Source organism: Pteropus vampyrus, unplaced genomic scaffold (genome assembly GCF_000151845.1).
Source record: "Pteropus vampyrus isolate Shadow unplaced genomic scaffold, Pvam_2.0 Scaffold3, whole genome shotgun sequence".
Classification (NCBI taxonomy): domain Eukaryota; kingdom Metazoa; phylum Chordata; class Mammalia; order Chiroptera; family Pteropodidae; genus Pteropus; species Pteropus vampyrus.
Window position 1 is genome coordinate 3,759,876 of NW_011888784.1, and position 16,880 is coordinate 3,776,755.

The 16,880-nt window shown below is 35.0% G+C and overlaps 1 protein-coding gene across 1 annotated transcript in view; it reads left to right on the forward strand.

Annotated features, from left to right (window-relative positions):
- The window catches only part of DYM (dymeclin), a 276,445-nt gene that overhangs the window by 34,001 nt on the left and 225,564 nt on the right, over positions 1-16,880 (forward strand). Inside the window, exons 4-6 of the mRNA XM_023531219.1 lie at positions 6,293-6,345; positions 12,648-12,741; positions 13,723-13,856. Coding sequence (XP_023386987.1) covers positions 6,293-6,345; positions 12,648-12,741; positions 13,723-13,856 — 281 coding nt within the window. The remainder of the gene's footprint in view (positions 1-6,292; positions 6,346-12,647; positions 12,742-13,722; positions 13,857-16,880) is intronic.

Sequence of the window (16,880 nt, forward strand, 5' to 3'; positions counted from 1 at the left end):
TCACTCAAAGCTAGCAATATTCTTGATACAACTGAAAATTGTGTATTTATTCCAGGCTTCTGTAACTGTAAGTGATATATTATCTTCAAGCTTATTAAAAATATAGTTAAAACTCCATTTAGTGTAATTTTTCTTAAAGGTGGAAATAATGCCTTGATCTAAAGATTGGATCAGAGAAGTTGTATTTGGTGGCAAATATGCAACTTTTGTTTTTGGATGTTCTAAATTGTGTGGATGACTAGGCGCATTATCTAGAAGTAAAAGTATTTTAAAAGGAAGACATTTTCTTCTTCATAAATTCAGCTCCTACATTTTCTTCTTCATAAATTCAGCTCCTACAGCAAAACATTTGTAAAACCAATCCCAAAAAGCATCAGTAGTCACCCATGCTTTTTTACTTGCCATCCAAGAAATGGGAAGATCATTAGTAATTGTGTGTTAGTAAGTATTAGTTCTTTGTATCTCGCTGAGTTAAGCTATTGTTTTTTAGAAAGAGTAATCACCAGTAATGGAAATGAAAAGGAAAGAACCATGTAAAATGAGACCATGTAAATGGTAGCCACATATAAAAAGTCCAAGTAACCGGGAGGGAATATTTACCGCGTGTAAAAAAATATGTGAAAAAAATACCATGTAAATCAAGGGATGGGTGTATGCAAATTTGACAGTTTTGCTTTATTGTTGTTGTTGACTTAGAGAACTTATATTTATTGAGCTATATGCGGGGTACTTTCTGTATATTACCATACAGTCTTTAAAACTATCCTATAAGGTGGTGGCATCCTTTCCTCAATTTTACAGAAGAGGCAACTGAGATTCCCAAATTAAGTGACTTGTGTAGGTCATGCCAAAAGGAAACAAGAAAGCTGGAATTTAAATATGTGGCTTCAAAAATCTGTATTCTTTCCATTATACCTGGGGTCTACATTGCTTTCGGTATAGGCCACGTTAACTGGGAATCCATGCAATCAGTATGCGTGGGTTTGTTAATTGACAATGATGGTTAAGTTAACTGTCTTAACCAGAGGTGGTACACTGGTGCAGAAGTATTGAAAATGACCAGCCCGTGAGTCCAGTGGACGCAGAGACACTCCATATTCTTCCTATTTTTTCCTTGTGTTCCAATTTGATATGTAACTTTAGTGGAATTAAACTAGAATTTATAAAGATTATATGCTTGACTGTGTTCTGCTTTAGTAACCATTAGTGATTTTTCCAAGTTTGCTGCCCCAGCACTTGGCAGCAGTGGTTAATTATAGTGGTTGTTGTGGTACATGGTTAGACTTTATCACATGTACAGTAGAGGCATTATTACTGTTAACATTTTTTTTTTTTTTTTTTTTGCTAAAAAATCTCAAGATGGTTGTAGCTGGGATCAGACATTTAACCATTGTATACCTGGGGCACCTTGCTGTTACTGCAAAAGCTTATTAGAATGTGTTTTTGATTCTGTGCTTAATGGCTTCCCGTTTTATGTAAGATAAAATCCAAACTCCTTAACATGATGTTAAGGTTCTTCACTCTTTTGCTTTATTTTACCTTGCCAGTCTTCTCTGCTACCTACACTTCCCCGTTACTTAACTTTGTCATGATGTTTGTTGGTGCACTCGTCAGAGAGGGCATAGCTTATATTGATTATTTGAGATATAACTTAGAGAAATAATTTAACTGTGTTATTGGTATTCATTGGGGAATTTTGTCGAGAAAGCTCTTATAGAAGCGTGTGGAGCATGCAAAGTTGAGGTTGATACTGATGACAGATCTCTTCTTAGGGAGATTCTCTTCATGAAATCAAAGTAAGGGAGGGAACAGACTTAAAATATAGCCCAGAAATGGCAGTGGTAATGTTTAAAAACTTCTCTATAGTTGTGAAAATTTTAATAATCCCTTCCTTGCTGAATTACCTTCAGGGAAGCCCTTTGAAGATTCTTAAAACTGTGGGAAAATCCCCAGACCAGTTTCAGATTTTCTTGTGGTATATGTGCGTGTGATTCATGGACATAGCTCTCCAGTCCTGTAGGTCTCCTTATTCATTGGGGTGTCACCAGCAAAACAGAAGCTCTTGTTCTGTGACTCTATGTATTTATGTTGCTGCTGGAATGATAGTGGCCAAGCCCCAAGAAGGAGGAGCCTGATAAAGCTGTCACATCCAAGGATTATTTCAGACAGAGCCACACCATTATCTAGATTTAGTTCATTTAGCAAAAGCTTGGTTAAGAGATTACTAGTTTTAATTATTTATCCCTAATCTCCCATTATTGACATTTTTCAAATTGACCTGGAATTGTGGAGTTTACTTACAGTAAGTTTGAAGTACTCTGAGTGGTATTAGTTTATTTAATCTGTATTCATATGAATATTTGACTGCGGCCTTTTTACCCCCTATTTTCATGCTTCCAGTGCCCCAGATCTGCCTTCAGTACACCATTTGGTTTCTAATTGTAATTGTCTTGGAAACATTGGCATATTCTGCAGTACCATTTTAGTTTTATTTACTGTAAATGATGATTTGTTAGTTGCCTGCTGCCAGAACATCTGAGCTCATTTGTTTAACTAAAACAGTGCTGCGCATCGATGCCTGTAACATGCAGCAAGTTACCAACCGTCCCAATTGCTTGCCACCTCATTTTAACTCTGAATCAAACAAATGGGAAAGAAGATCCTTAAAACGTTCCAAGAAGTTTAGAAAAATTGGAGGATGGAGGGGTGGGAGGAAAGGAATTCTGTTATAACAATCGGTATGTTGCTTGTGGCATTGGGTGTGCCTGGCTGATTTTTTTGTTGAAATAATGCTTCAGAGTGCAGAAATTGCAGGGACCCTGCGACAAACGGCTCTGCGAATCCTTTGTGTGATAGGTAATTACCAAGTGTTTGGTGGGGGATGCATGGGTAAATGAGATGTTTTCCCTGTTCTCACGGAGTTTATACTCTGGGCACCCCACGTTCTTCTCACCCAAAATGGTGATTGTTAAGGGGGCAGTGGCAGTAGTGCTGTCTCAGTTCCTGGCCATGTATAGGGGACCCAGGCCTGATGGGCCTAATCACAGAATGGCAGGTGCTGGCTGGCTTACCACAAGAGGGAGATTTCTAAGAAAGTTGGGACAATTCCCAACTTTTCCTGGTCTCTCTTCATCCTTGAATGACAAATCAGACTGCTTCAAAAATATATATTATTTTTCATTTGGAAACACATGTGTTTTAAAAATATTTTAATAAAAATATTTTAAACTTGGGGTAAGAGATTGCCTTGAGGGCTGGAGAGAATGAAGTGTTTCTTGAACAAGGGGAAGTAATGAATTCTGTCCACAGGTAATGAAGTGTCTGACAAAGGCATTCATTCATTCAGTGCACTTTTTAAGTATCTGCTTTGTACCATGCTGAGAATCCTGTGATGGACAAGGAGCTCACAATCGGGGACGGGGCAGAGACAAATAATTGGGTGATCTTCCTAGTGTGTGCTCAGTTTTATGACTGCGGCTTTTGGGGCAGAGACTAGGCATCTTACCTAATCTCAGGTGATTAGAGAAGGTTCCCTGGAAGAGGTGATGTCCAAACCAACCTCACTAATACATGCAACTAATATTAACATTAAAAAAGTTAATCTTTTTTTTTTTTAAGACTAATATTGTATTAAAAATAAATCAGAACTCTGTTTCGATTTTTGTTTCGGGAATCCCTAGTACTTTTCTGTTGAGAACAAGGTGAGAAACTGAACTCCATACTCCAGCCTTTTAGTATATTTCTCCAGGCTTGTAGTTTGCCATTCCCCATTGTTGATTAACCTCTGTTCTCAGAAAGTGCCGGGCTCTCTGTGACTGCCATGCCTATGCATACACTATTCCTTGTGTCTGTAAAGCCTTCCCCTTTTGTCTGCTTGACTGATTTCTCTTGTTCCTTCAGGACAGACAGTTACTTCCTCCAAGATGCCTTCCTTGACTCTTCCTAGGGTAGATTGGATGTACCTCCTGTGAGCTTATGCACAGGTCTGGGTTTGATCTTCGTACTTCCCCTGCACTGAGTAGTCTGCTTCTCCATTCCTCCAAATGGTCTGGAGACAGAGGCAGCATCCTTCACATAGCCCAGCATGTCCTGGGCACCCAGGCAGTATTTGTTAAACAAATTCAGGAGCTTTCGAAGGTTATAGCCACGTGTATATAATTGAAGCTCTTGGTCCCAACCAGTTTTAAGAGAGCGTTATTGACTGAAGAAAGTAGAAGCACCAGTGAAACAGATTTTATGCATGTGGTTTAGTTATTAACCTCATAAAGCTCTTTACAATCTTTTGCATTTTATGCTTTTTTTTTGCCTGAGTAACCAATAAACTGAGTAATTCATAGTTCCCTTTCTTGCCAACTACTAATGTATATTATTAAATCTGACCGCAGTGATGTATTAATTAGAAGTCTTTTGGTTATTAACAGAAATCAATTTGATTTAGTATATGCCAGAAAGAAGGACTTATGTGATGAAAAGACGGGGGTATCTCAGAATCGAAGATCAGAACACAGCTAGAACTTCAGGAAGAACTGGTCCCAAGGATTGGAAGTCCGACAGGAATCCTGAGTGCCCTTTCTGTTTATCGCTGCCTCTCTCTGCAAAGCTTTTATTCATCTTTCTTACCAACCAGCTTTCTCTGCTTCTCAGTGGGTGGAAGATGGCTTCCTATAACCCCTCAGCTTTACAGCCAAGTTCCAGTCATAGGAAAACCTGTTTTTTCCATCACAATTCTAAATTCCCCAAGACTCTGGTGTGGCTTACATTAGATGTCCATCTCTGATCCAGTCAGCTGTGGCCAGGGAGTGGAGCCATGTTGAGCAAGCCTGTGTGCCTCTGCTCACCCCTGAGGGGAAGGTGGGAAGATAGAAGAAAGGGTTGGGAGAGACGTTGCGAGGCTGGCAGACACTAAAAATATCTAATATGGTGATAACAACTAGATACCTGTAAACACTTTACTGTAGGATCATTTCTAGGTTACTTTGGCTAAAAAATTTTAATTTTAGGTGAAGCTTAAAGACTTAATTTTGAAACCATATTTATCTCTTTTAATATGAATATAATTTGAGATTCGTAAGTTAATGGCATATCCACTAAAATGATTAGTGGGTCTTAGTTAGTTTGTATGTATGTATAATGCTTCTTATACATGATACTGTCTTCAGTTTCTTGGAGACAGGTTCTAGAGCAGCCCTAACAGATACATAAAGTGAAACATACATGTAATACAAAGTTTTATAGTGGCCACATTAAAAAAGTAAAATGAAACAGGTGAAATTACTTTTAATATTTCTTTTAAACCAATATTCCCAAATATTATAATTTCATGATTATAATAAGGGTTCATAATGAAGTATTTTTCATTCTTTTTAAATCTTTGAAATCTGGCATGTATTTTATATTCTAGCACATCTCAGTTTGGGCTAGCCACATTTCACACCACATGTGGCCAGTGGTTACCAGACTGGGTAGTGTAGTTCCAGAGAGAACTAAAGCAGTTAGTGTCCTTCCACGTTCTCTAAAATTTTCTTGTCAGAAGCCTTAATGCTTATGGATAGTTTCTTCTTTAAAAGTGGGCTTCATCAGCAATAGCAGTAAACCCTGGGGATAGGAATTTTTAAAGTAGCTGTGGAAGTTGCCCATTTGGAGAATTTGCTATGCCATGTGTATTGGCAGAAAAGAACACATGATTTTTAACCCAGTCACCAGCCTCTAAAGTTGGTTCTTGTTTGTCCTATATCTTTGATTCCTGGAATATTACTTAAACTCCTTGGAAGCCTCAATTTGCTTATCTATATTTCTTCCATTCCATCCTTTCACACCCATTAGGATGGATAGGTGGCAGGGGCAGAGGGAGGGGAGGAAAGGAAAAGAAGGGAAGGAGGGCAACTCTTCTATGGCTACTTCAAAAATCCCTGTCTCCTAAACATAATGGCATTTTTCTAAATAACTATAATCCCATGATCCGGACTGCCCTTACAAATGGGCATATGGGTCTCTGAACTTTGGAGTGTCTTTATTGAAATTTCTAAATACCCCCAACTCCGCCCTTCCTCCCTGCCCCAATGCCTGAAAGGCAGGGTGCCCCACGCTCTTCTCTTTTAGGAATCTTATGTTGAGAATTAGAGTAAATTTCCTAATTACATTGAAAATAGAAGTTTCATTTTATTTTGTGGATTGTTCATCATGTATACCATAATTTGCTTCTGAATTATTTTTCTCTATTTTTATATATTCCTTTTACTGATGACTGTACATATTTAGTGTTATAATTAATTACTTGCTTTTTTCTCTTTAGTACTGAGTTGAAGCTCTTGGAAGAGGCAACTATTTCAGTCTGCAGGTCTTTAGGTAAGTGAGAAAAATGATTGTGTATGTGTATATGTATGTATGCATGTGTATATGTGTATGGGCATTTATTTGAAATTTTCTGTTTTAATTTTGATAGTGTAACATTAATTGAATTAATGAAGTGATTTATTCTTGGTGATGATAATAATAGTAATAATAAATACTTCTATTCATGGTACTCCTTGATGCCACTAGAATGTACCATTCAGTCATTAGCAGTAAGACACATATGTGGTTAATTTGCATAGTGGTAATAGACTCTGCTAAGCCATAGATTTTCTTTCAGCTTATTCTTTTTGTGAATTTTGAAATACAGAGAAAAAAACAAAATATTAAGTTAGTTTTATGATTGCAAGGACAGTTCATGTAAAATATAGGATCTTTTGTCCTGTGATTTGTCAACTATTTGACTATATTTGCTGTTTTTGGCTATGTTAACTAGAATAATTATTCCTCATTAATATGAAAATAGATCAGGAAGCTTCTCGAATTAATAATAAAAAATCGATGTTATGGTAAAGCTCATGGGCTCTGGAATCATTTTATGACCTTCGTTTCAGCTCTGCTACTTATTAGCTGAGACTTAATTTCCTCATCTAAATTTCAGGATTCTTGTGAAGAAAAATCAGATAACATGAAATATCCAGTATAATGCTTAGCATTTCCTCATTATTCACCATTTATATCAACAGATGTCACTATTTTTGGGTCTTGTCTCAAATGATTTACTTTCAAGTTGGCGGTAATTTGAAAGAAATGTGTATGCTTTTTAAAATGTAGATAATTATACTTACATTGCATTATTACTTTGAAAAGTAAAGGTAATATGTCTGTAAAATGCCAAGTGTACAGGAGCTTCATAAATGATAATGACATTTTATTTTTAAATCAAGCTATATGGATAAGCTCCACGTAAGCTATATGGCTAACTCTTGTATAAGTTAGTTTGCCACAGTCATTGATGAAATATTTTTGCTTTTAAAAACATATTATGTTGGTAATGAAAAAGGTGTTGTAGTAGTTATCTTGAATTTTGCAGTTACATCATAAATTAGAGAATTTTGTGTTAAATAGAGATGGCTTTCAAAAACTTATATATCAGTTTGGTGCTGAAAATTAAAGGATTTGATATAACAATGACAGTGCAGTTAGGATGATGATGGCTTTTAAGGTGACTTTGGATTTGTATAAAATAACATTTTAAATTGGAAGTAATATTTACTCATTATATATAAAGCGGAAAGCATACTAAAATGTAAAAAAGGCAGTAATTGCTCATAATTCCACAGTCCTGACATAGCCATTGTTAATATTTTTATGTATTGCCTTCTATTGTTTATTTTTTGGATATATATTTACATATTATCTACATGTATATACACAATTATTTTAATCTGTGTTTTTCACTTGACATATTTAAATGTATCATTGTATATTTAAAAATACTTTTGGGAACAAAAAAATAGATGCCAAAAATTCCAACAATGCAATGGTACAGTTAAAATAAAAATCTTCCCATATCAAAGAGCACAGGAAATTACTGCTAATCTTTTGTGATAAGATTTTTTCAGAGTATTCTGTATATTGTTTTATATGCACAATTTTATGTAAGTTGTATTATTTGTATGTTGTTTTCATTCAGCAGTATGCAGGAATTTTTTTTCTTGTCAATAAATATAAATGTGTATCAATTTTAAGGATAATGTGGATATATAACAATTCATTTTTATTGTCTGAAAATGTTTTAATTTTTATTCACTTTCAGAGCATACGTTTACTGGGTGTACAATTCTACGTTGGTGTTAATTTCTTTTCCGGACTTTAAAAACATCATTATATTATTTTTCACCATTCTCTCAGTTTTGTTGAGATGAAAGCTATCAATCTTACTGGTTTTCCTTTGAAAATGGGATTTTTTTTCTTTCAGGATGCTTTTAAGTTTTTGTCTTTGGGTTTCTAGCATTTTAGAATGATGTGCTGAGGAATGGCTGTTTTTGTGTGTTTTTGGCTGCTTGAGTGAGGTTTGTAGAAGTTTTTAAATCTGTGGATTGGTGTCTTTTATTAGTTTTGGAAAATTCTCAGCTGTTAGTGGTTTATGCATTGTTTCTATCCTATTCTGTTTCTCCTCTCCTCTAGGACCTCTGTTATACTTCTGTTAACATTTTCATTGTGGCCCATATTCCTGTGAGGCTTTCTTTTTTTACCTGTCTTTAGTTTATTAATCTTTTCTTCTGTTGTATGTTATCTCCTATTAAACCCCACATTTAATTTTAGAATAGTTTTAGATTTACATTAAACTTGCAAAGCTATATAGAAAGTTCCTGTATAACTCTCATCAGTTTCCCCTGTTAACATCTTAATATGGTACATTTGTCGCAAGTAAAGAATCAACACTGGTACATCACTATCAATTAAACTCAACACTTTATTCAGATTTCACTAGTTTTCTCCTAATGTCTTTTTTTTTTTTTTCCCCAGGATCTCATCCAAGATACCACATTGCATTAAGTCGTCATGCCTCCTTAGCTTCCTCTGGTCTGCAACTGTTTCTCAGATTTTCCTTACTTTTGATGATTTTTAGAATTTTGAGTACTCGTAGGGTATTTTTCAGAATACCCCTCGATTTGAGTTTGATGTTTTTTCTCATAGTCACACTGGGGTTATGGGTCTGTAGGAGGAAGACCACAGAGGTGAAATACTGTTCTCAACACATCACATCAGAGACACATGTTATTAACATGAGCTGTCACTGATGATATTGACCTTGATTACTTGGCCAGGGTTGTGTTTGTCAAGTTTCTGTACTGTAAAGTTGCCCACCACCCTCCTGGTTGCCTTCAGTTTTGAAGGACAGATTTTTCTGGTTATAGAATTATCGGTTGACATTTTTTTCCTTTTATTCCTTTGTATGATTACATTGCCCTCCTTTCTTTTAGATAAGAAGTCTGTGGTTTAATTGTATTGTTGCTCCCTTGTAAATGATGAGTGCTTTTTATTCTTTCTGCCTTCAAGATTATCTCTTTACCTTAATTTTTTTTTATTTTGTTTTTTATTTTACTTGGAGTTTGTTGACATTCATGGATGCATGGATTAATGTTTTTCATCAATTTTGGGAAGTTTGTGGCCATTATTTTTGTTGGACTTTTTATATTCATTTTTATTACTTTTTCCCCTGAATGTACACACAAGATTTTCTGGATCAGAGACAGATTTCTTATTAAATACCTCATAGTAAATAATAAGTGCATTGGTTCCTCTTTTTCTTAGTTCTTACTTGCCAGGACAATGCTATGAGAGCCAGGTCAGTTGTTTTATGTGAATAGGGGGAGGTGTTTTTTTCCTGCTAGTAAAGGAGAAGGAATTAGCTGTCTCCCTCTTCTTCCCTTTATTCCACTCCTTTCATATGCAAATCAAATCTCTTCAGGAGACAGATACCTTCCCTCCCTCCTTGTCTTGGCTTTTTAGACCTAGAGGTGCTTCCAAGTTCCAAGTTCTGGGACCTCATTCCTCCCTAAAATATAGATATTTAGGAAGATAATTCTCTATCTAGTCTCTCCCGCACCTTTGGAGTCAGCTTAGGTGCTTATCTTGTGATGTAATGCTTGGCTTTCAGTGAGATAGGTTTTAAACACATGGCTGTAGTTCTAATCCTTATGGTATGTGAAATGTTTCTAGAAGTGAAAGCAGACATTCTCTCACTTTATAGCATATATGTTTCCCTAACCCAGGAGGTGAGGCCTTTTTTACAGGAACACTGAGAAATATAGGGAGGATTTATTTCTCACAAGTTTTTCAGGTATTTTTTCTGCCCCATTCTCTCTTCCTGTCCTTCTAGGTCTCTTATTATTATTTCTGGGTTTTCCTTAGTCCTAGGGTCTAGTTATTATCCTTGAGATGTGATTCTTCTCAGGGATGGCCCTTCAGGGATGTCAGTGGAAAGTCGTAGACAGTAACCAAGTTCCTCCAATTTGGCAGGAATTAACTTCAACTTTAAATTCTGCCTCCCCAGCACCAGACAGCTGATAATGTGTTTATATTGTTTTAGCTCTCCATTGCTGTTTCCATTGGATTCCTTGGATTATTTTTCCGTTTGTGCAATTCGTGCAGTGTGGGAGTCAGTCAAGAATGACAGACAGCTTCTCTGTACATGAAGTTCTTTACTGTCATTTCCCTCAAAACTCTGTAGGAGTTGGTTAATTCTTTTCTGACATCTAGTATTAACTTGAAAGGAAGTCTGAGACCTTAATTTCTTTTTCCTTCTTTGTTCACAAGGCTCTTCCCTTTAACAATTATGATTAAATATTTCTTGTTACACTTTTTTTCTTATGATTTTGCTTGTAATTTGGTGAGGTCTTTTTTATTGATTTATTAAGGTCTTTTTCAATTCTGAAGTTTTCTTTAGTTATGGCTTTTATTTTACTTGTATTAATTTCTCCCTCCAGCTTAGCGTCACCTATAATGCTGATTTTCGTCTTTTTTTTTTCATTTTTTCTTGTAGTTCTTCTTTTATATCTTTGATTCAGTGTTTTATACATTACAGTTCTCTTTCAAAGTTCTAGAGCATATTTTACTTGTTATTGAATTTTTAGTTTATTTTTAATAATTTCTCATTTTTTTTAACATGTCAGATTACTCTCTTTTCATTATACTGATTTTTCCCAGGGTCTTTCCGTTTTCTTTAAAAAATAAATAGTTGCTTTTCCTATTTTACAGTGATGATACTTGTGTACTAAAATCATATTGACAGTTTTAGTTTGGCTCTTCTGTTGAGGTTTCAGCATAACCTTTCCTTATTTTGTTGTTACCATAATTATTGTTTTCTTCTTACTCATTAAGCCACTAAATATAATTTGAACACCTTCTATAAGCTACGGTCGTGACTGCAAAAAAGACTGACCCAGGTCCTTGACCTCATGTATCTGTCTCAGTGGGAGCCATAAATAAGTATTGTATATAAAATGTATAAAATGTATTTTATATAGCGATTTTTATACAGGTATTTAAATAAAGCAGGATAAGGGCACAGAGTGTACCAATGAAGGCACATTGTTTGCTACCAGAGAGGGTATGTTTATTAACCCCATTCCTTGTGTGGCTTCTGTAGGTACTTGTTGAATCTGCTGTTTTACCTTGAAGGCATGCTGGAACTCAGGAAGGTTTTATTTTGTGCAGGTTTGCTTGGTTTAAATTGGACTTTCTGTTATCCCTACTCCTTAGTTTGGGGATGTGAGAGAATTATAAATCTCCAGATCAAACATTTGAATCAACATTTTTTCCCCACCTCTATCCTCCAGCAATACCCTCTGTATTTGGCTTGTTTACTTCTTGCCAGTTGCTTTCTGGGAATTCTAATCTCTAAATCCCCATAGGAAGTTATTGGGTGGGAGGATTAACATAAATTTTCTGGTTGGGGTAGACAACAAGAAGGAGACTTTTTCCTCAAAGGTTGATTATAGGCATTGGTATAGTGTAGTTTAGAGCAAAGGATTTGAGCCAGTAGATAAGGCTATGTTCTTGAATAAGTAGCAGCCTACAGGTGGGGTTCTATAAAATGGAGGTAACATTGATGCTTATACCATATATGATTTTGAGTATTAAATTAGGTAACTTGTAAACCACTTTGTGAATATTCTTCAATATATGTTAGCTGTTGTTTCCTTTCCAGATGATAAAACTGAGGTTGGAGAAGTAAATAATTTGTCTGAGGTTCAAAATTCCATTATTACGGACTTGGTCTAGAAACCAGGTCTTCTGATTCCCAATACAGTCTTCACTCAATTCTTTAGGCTGGCTTTGCTGAAATACCCATCTTTTAAACTTGAAAAAAAAAAAATTAAGAAGTTCATTGGCCACATTGCTTTCTTTAGGTGTCTTTTTATTAGAATAATTTCTGATTATCTGAACAGTTTTACCTTTATAGCTCATTGTTTTCTATATACTGGGGATATAGATGATCAGTTTTTGAATTTTTTTTAACATCTGCTTTTCTAAAAAGAACCATGCGTGTGCATACATTGTATATTTATGGTAACTATTACATCTTTTCTTTATAATTTTGGATTTTCAGATGAGATGGCTGTTTTCTCCTGCTGTTTCTGTCATTTCTGTATTGTAAATCTTTTTGTTGTTCAGAAAGAATTACGACCAAACATCATTGCTTTTCCTAATTAGATGTGAAATTGACAGTAAGGTTGTTCCATGAGCAACTTCAGTTTGACATTTGGTTTTATAAATGTTATGATATGCTCACTTTGATTTTAGTTCTTAATTTTAACTTTTAAAAACCTTTTTTTATTTTGCAGTTGAAAACAATCCTCGAACAGGAAACCTTGGTGCGTTAATTAAGGTCTTCCTTTCTAGAACCAAAGAACTAAAACTTTCAGCAGAATGTCAGAAGTAAGCTGGATGATTAAATCATGTTGTCTTTATACTTAGCAATATGAGTATTTTTTGTCTGTTGGTAGAAGTAGATTATGGTCTTTTGAAAGCTATAAAGGAATTATTCTCACTATTAAGGGAAAAAAGTAAAAGAGAGGTTTTAATTTGCTGTCCAGGTCATTGGGGTGAGATTATAAATTCTGGAATCTGATTTTAGCACTTTAGACAGTCTTAGAAATATATTCTTTAAGAAGATTAAGAATGATGTCATTATTACTAGAAAAGGTAATTTTCCCCCATTATCACTGCTGGTCATATCTAATTTGAATAATGTCTTAGTTCGGGTATTATTTCATTTCACATCTGTTTCCTTTATTTCATATTAGATGAAAGAAGGTCCAGATTAAATATTATAGTTTTATATTAGATACAATACAAAGTTAACCTTTTATGCATTCAAATATTTTTTGAAACCATTTTTGGATGGCGATGTCTTAAAAGATTTGCCCTGCTTTCAAAATTATATTGAATCTAATTAAAATTTGTTTTGCAAGTTCATGGTTGTTAATACAAATAGCAGTATTGTACTGTGCTGCTGCTGATGCTCCATTTAAAATTTTGCTTGTGTATTAACATATATTCTCTTTGTAACTATATATATTGTTTTACTTTTTGGCTTTCTATTCTCTGAATTGCCTGTGTGTGAGACAACTATAAAGTTAAGAACAAAGAGCAGTCATGCCTAAAGGAAAATTTTTTTATTAAGTTGATTCACTATGTAAAATACACAGAATGAAATGTAAAGTAAACTGTAATATAGATATCACTGGCCCAGCATCATAAATCATGAGCCATTAAAGATATGGACATTGCTCTAGTATTACAAACAGAATGGACAAAATGATTGAGAAATCACGAAGAAATCATGGACTAGAAATGAACCAATTATGCTCATGATTAAATATTGATTCTTATATGATTTCGGTCTTTCCTTTTTAGCCACATCTTCATTTGGCAGACACACAATGCTTTGTTTATTATTTGCTGTTTGCTGAAAGTGTTCATTTGTGAGATGTCAGAGGAGGAATTACAACTTCATTTTACTTATGAAGAAAAATCATTTGGCAGTTACAGTAAGTATTGCCTTTCATGATGTTCTGGGGATAGCATGTTTAACATTTAAGCATAGAAATGTATAGTTTTGAAATTTTTATTTTTTCTCTTATAATTTTCATTTTTAAATGACCTGACATTGTCCCTCTTTCTTCCCCTCTGTTAATTTAAATGAGCCAAGACTCTCGTCATTCTTTTTTCTTTTTTTAAAATAAGGAAGCCAGAAGATTGAAGCTTTTATTTATTTTGACTTCCATACATATGGAAAATAAAAATAAAAATCCCAAGTATTCTTTTCAGGAAATGGGTGTCAGTTTAAATACCATTACTAGGCAATTAAGGGAGACACCACTCAGAATCACAGATTTTAATAAGTGTTAAAGGTTATTTGCAAACAGTCTCTGAGTCAGAGTGTCTTTGGGACTACTTGATCAAAAATAACATTGTCAAGGACAGTGTCAAGGAGCTGAAAAGCGTCATCTTTTTCTGAAGATACAGGAAAAAATTACAATTTTCTCCTGATACTGCTGATATATAGATATGTAGATATATCTAAATCTATATAAATATATAGATATATCTCTATATAAAGATATATCTAGATATAGATATATCTTTATATAGAGATATATCTATATCTATATGTATAGGCCAGCAGTAAGGAGGGCCTGTAGTTTTCAACATCAACTCCTGTGTTTCATTTGTTAGCATTAAAATTTACAATCTGGAAAGTAAAAGAAGAGAGTGGGATTATTAACACATGAAATATGGGGAATGTAGTGTTTTGCATCTACCCTTCACACTCTCTTTCTGAGAGCAAAGGCCATGTTGCCACTGTTTCCTGGTTCATTTTTCGAAATACACCTCTGCCCTTAATAGGCTTTCTTGCCTACTTAGAGCTTTATACATTGATTTTGAGATTTCAGACATGAATATATTTAATTTCCTACTTTGATAATCAGCCTTCTATATTAACTATACTCTGATATTTAAAGAGCAATTTTAATCAGATTGTGCTTTGCATGTGTTAGTTAATGCGAGGCTCTGTTTTTGTGGGATCAACAGTGCCAAAATAGTTCTGCTTAGGGAGTTACAAACTTTCCCAGGAGGTTCTAGCAGCAAGAATGGAGTTTATTCCCATAGGGCCCGAGAGGCTAGTCCAACCAGCACCTGCAAACCCAATACATCACATCATAAAACTATGCCGATGTTTACTTTATTTAACATAGTATTTGTTTTAATATAAAATTATTTTTCATTACTTAACCATTGAGTAAACTGATGCACTTGAAAGATACACTGTATTTGTTTTGGGGCCAAAGGTTCTCCCGAATACCCTCTCTGTACTTGCACTCCCCACTCATGACCAAGCTTGAAAAGCATGGTTTTGTCGTACATCCGAGGTAGCCTAATGTAGAGGCAGTGTGAAAATGACACTTTTTCAATGATAGTCACATCTGTGATAGCTGATGAATGGTGATTGTGTCCGTGTACTGACTGACTGTCCTCCTCTTTTATGCAGAGTTGGCAATTCAGGATTTTACACATACTTTTTAAATTTTGTTCTTTTCATTTACAATTGAGTATACTGTTGGCCTACCATCTTAAGTCCAGTGAATACTGTTTTAAGGTTAAAGTTAAAGAGTTGCTGTTTTTGACATATGTAATTATTTTCATCTTAGGCTTATATGTTGCAAGTTTGAGATTTTTACTTTTTATCACATAGCATAAGTCTTTTATATTTTATACTAATGTCTTTTTACAATTTATCAAAGTGTGATAAATGATTACATAGATACTATTGAATGGGAAAAAAATGGAACCTTACCTTGTAATAGCTGAAAATATCCATTTATCAGCTAATATATGAATATCTGAATTAGGCATGTGAAGGATTTTTTAGGGATGGATAATACACAGTAGTATAGGTTGTTTGAAGGTTGAATCGACCGAAATAGAGAACCATCTGCAAACAATTGAGCATAGTCAACTGAGGCATTTTAGGATTGTTGGATTATTATAGCATATTGAACGTTGTTGTTTATTCCAATTCATTGTAATATTGCTGCGATGAAATGGATATTGCTGACAAATTCAGGGGAGCCATCTTTATGAGGGTATCATGGCTCTCAATAAGCTCTTGGTTTATAATAGAAACTTGTGAGAATTTCATATTTGAACATTTTCCCATAGGCTGTGTATGATGTAAATTGTTTGCTAGGGAGAATTCGTATCATTATGCAAAAATAGCTCTTTCCACTATTCCATGCCTTTGAGAATAGTGGTGGAGACAAAGCTGGCCCTAGGCAAAAACATGAAGTACGGCAAAATTGTTTCCATTTTCTTTTGCCTTCAGTGCGAGTTTTCCTTTCTCCTGTCTTGGTATTACGCCCCATTCTTGCCGAGGTAATAACTGATATTTATTTTACATTTCGTATCCCATAAATCCAATATTTTAAGTCCTTAGGAGTCTAAATCTGTTGTTGGTTTCTACAAACACTTATGATGGCTTGTTTCCTTATGTGTATTTGATGATATTGGTTTTCATCTTAAGCTGAGGTCCCACATATAGGATCTAGGGGCTGCACCACCCAAGGTCACTTTGGCCTCCTTCAGCGGTTCTTGGCTTATTGTGGCATCTCAGGTTTAGCTTCTCTTCCTTGCCACTGATTGAAGGCTTAGTCTCCTGGTATTGGCTTCGTATTGGCCTTCGCTCTCAGGGTCACCCTACCCTTGGAGTTTGCTTACTGCTCGGGGTTTTGCTCTGGATGCCAGCCACAGTTCGTTTGCTTGCAGTTGTTCTCTTTGATTATGATGCTGGGGGGTCCTTGGAGATTTCCTTTACTTTCTGGAAGCCCACCAATGCACTAAAAAGTGTATTTTAGCCAAAACTGGTTGTTTTGTACAGGAGGGCCCTTTGGAGTAACTATACCACTATACTGCTGCCAGTAGAAGGCAGTTATAGTTTCTTTACAATTATTTTTAAATTTTTTAAATGAGGGAAGAAGCCTGTGGAGATTGAGAGACTGAAGATAGAAGCAAAA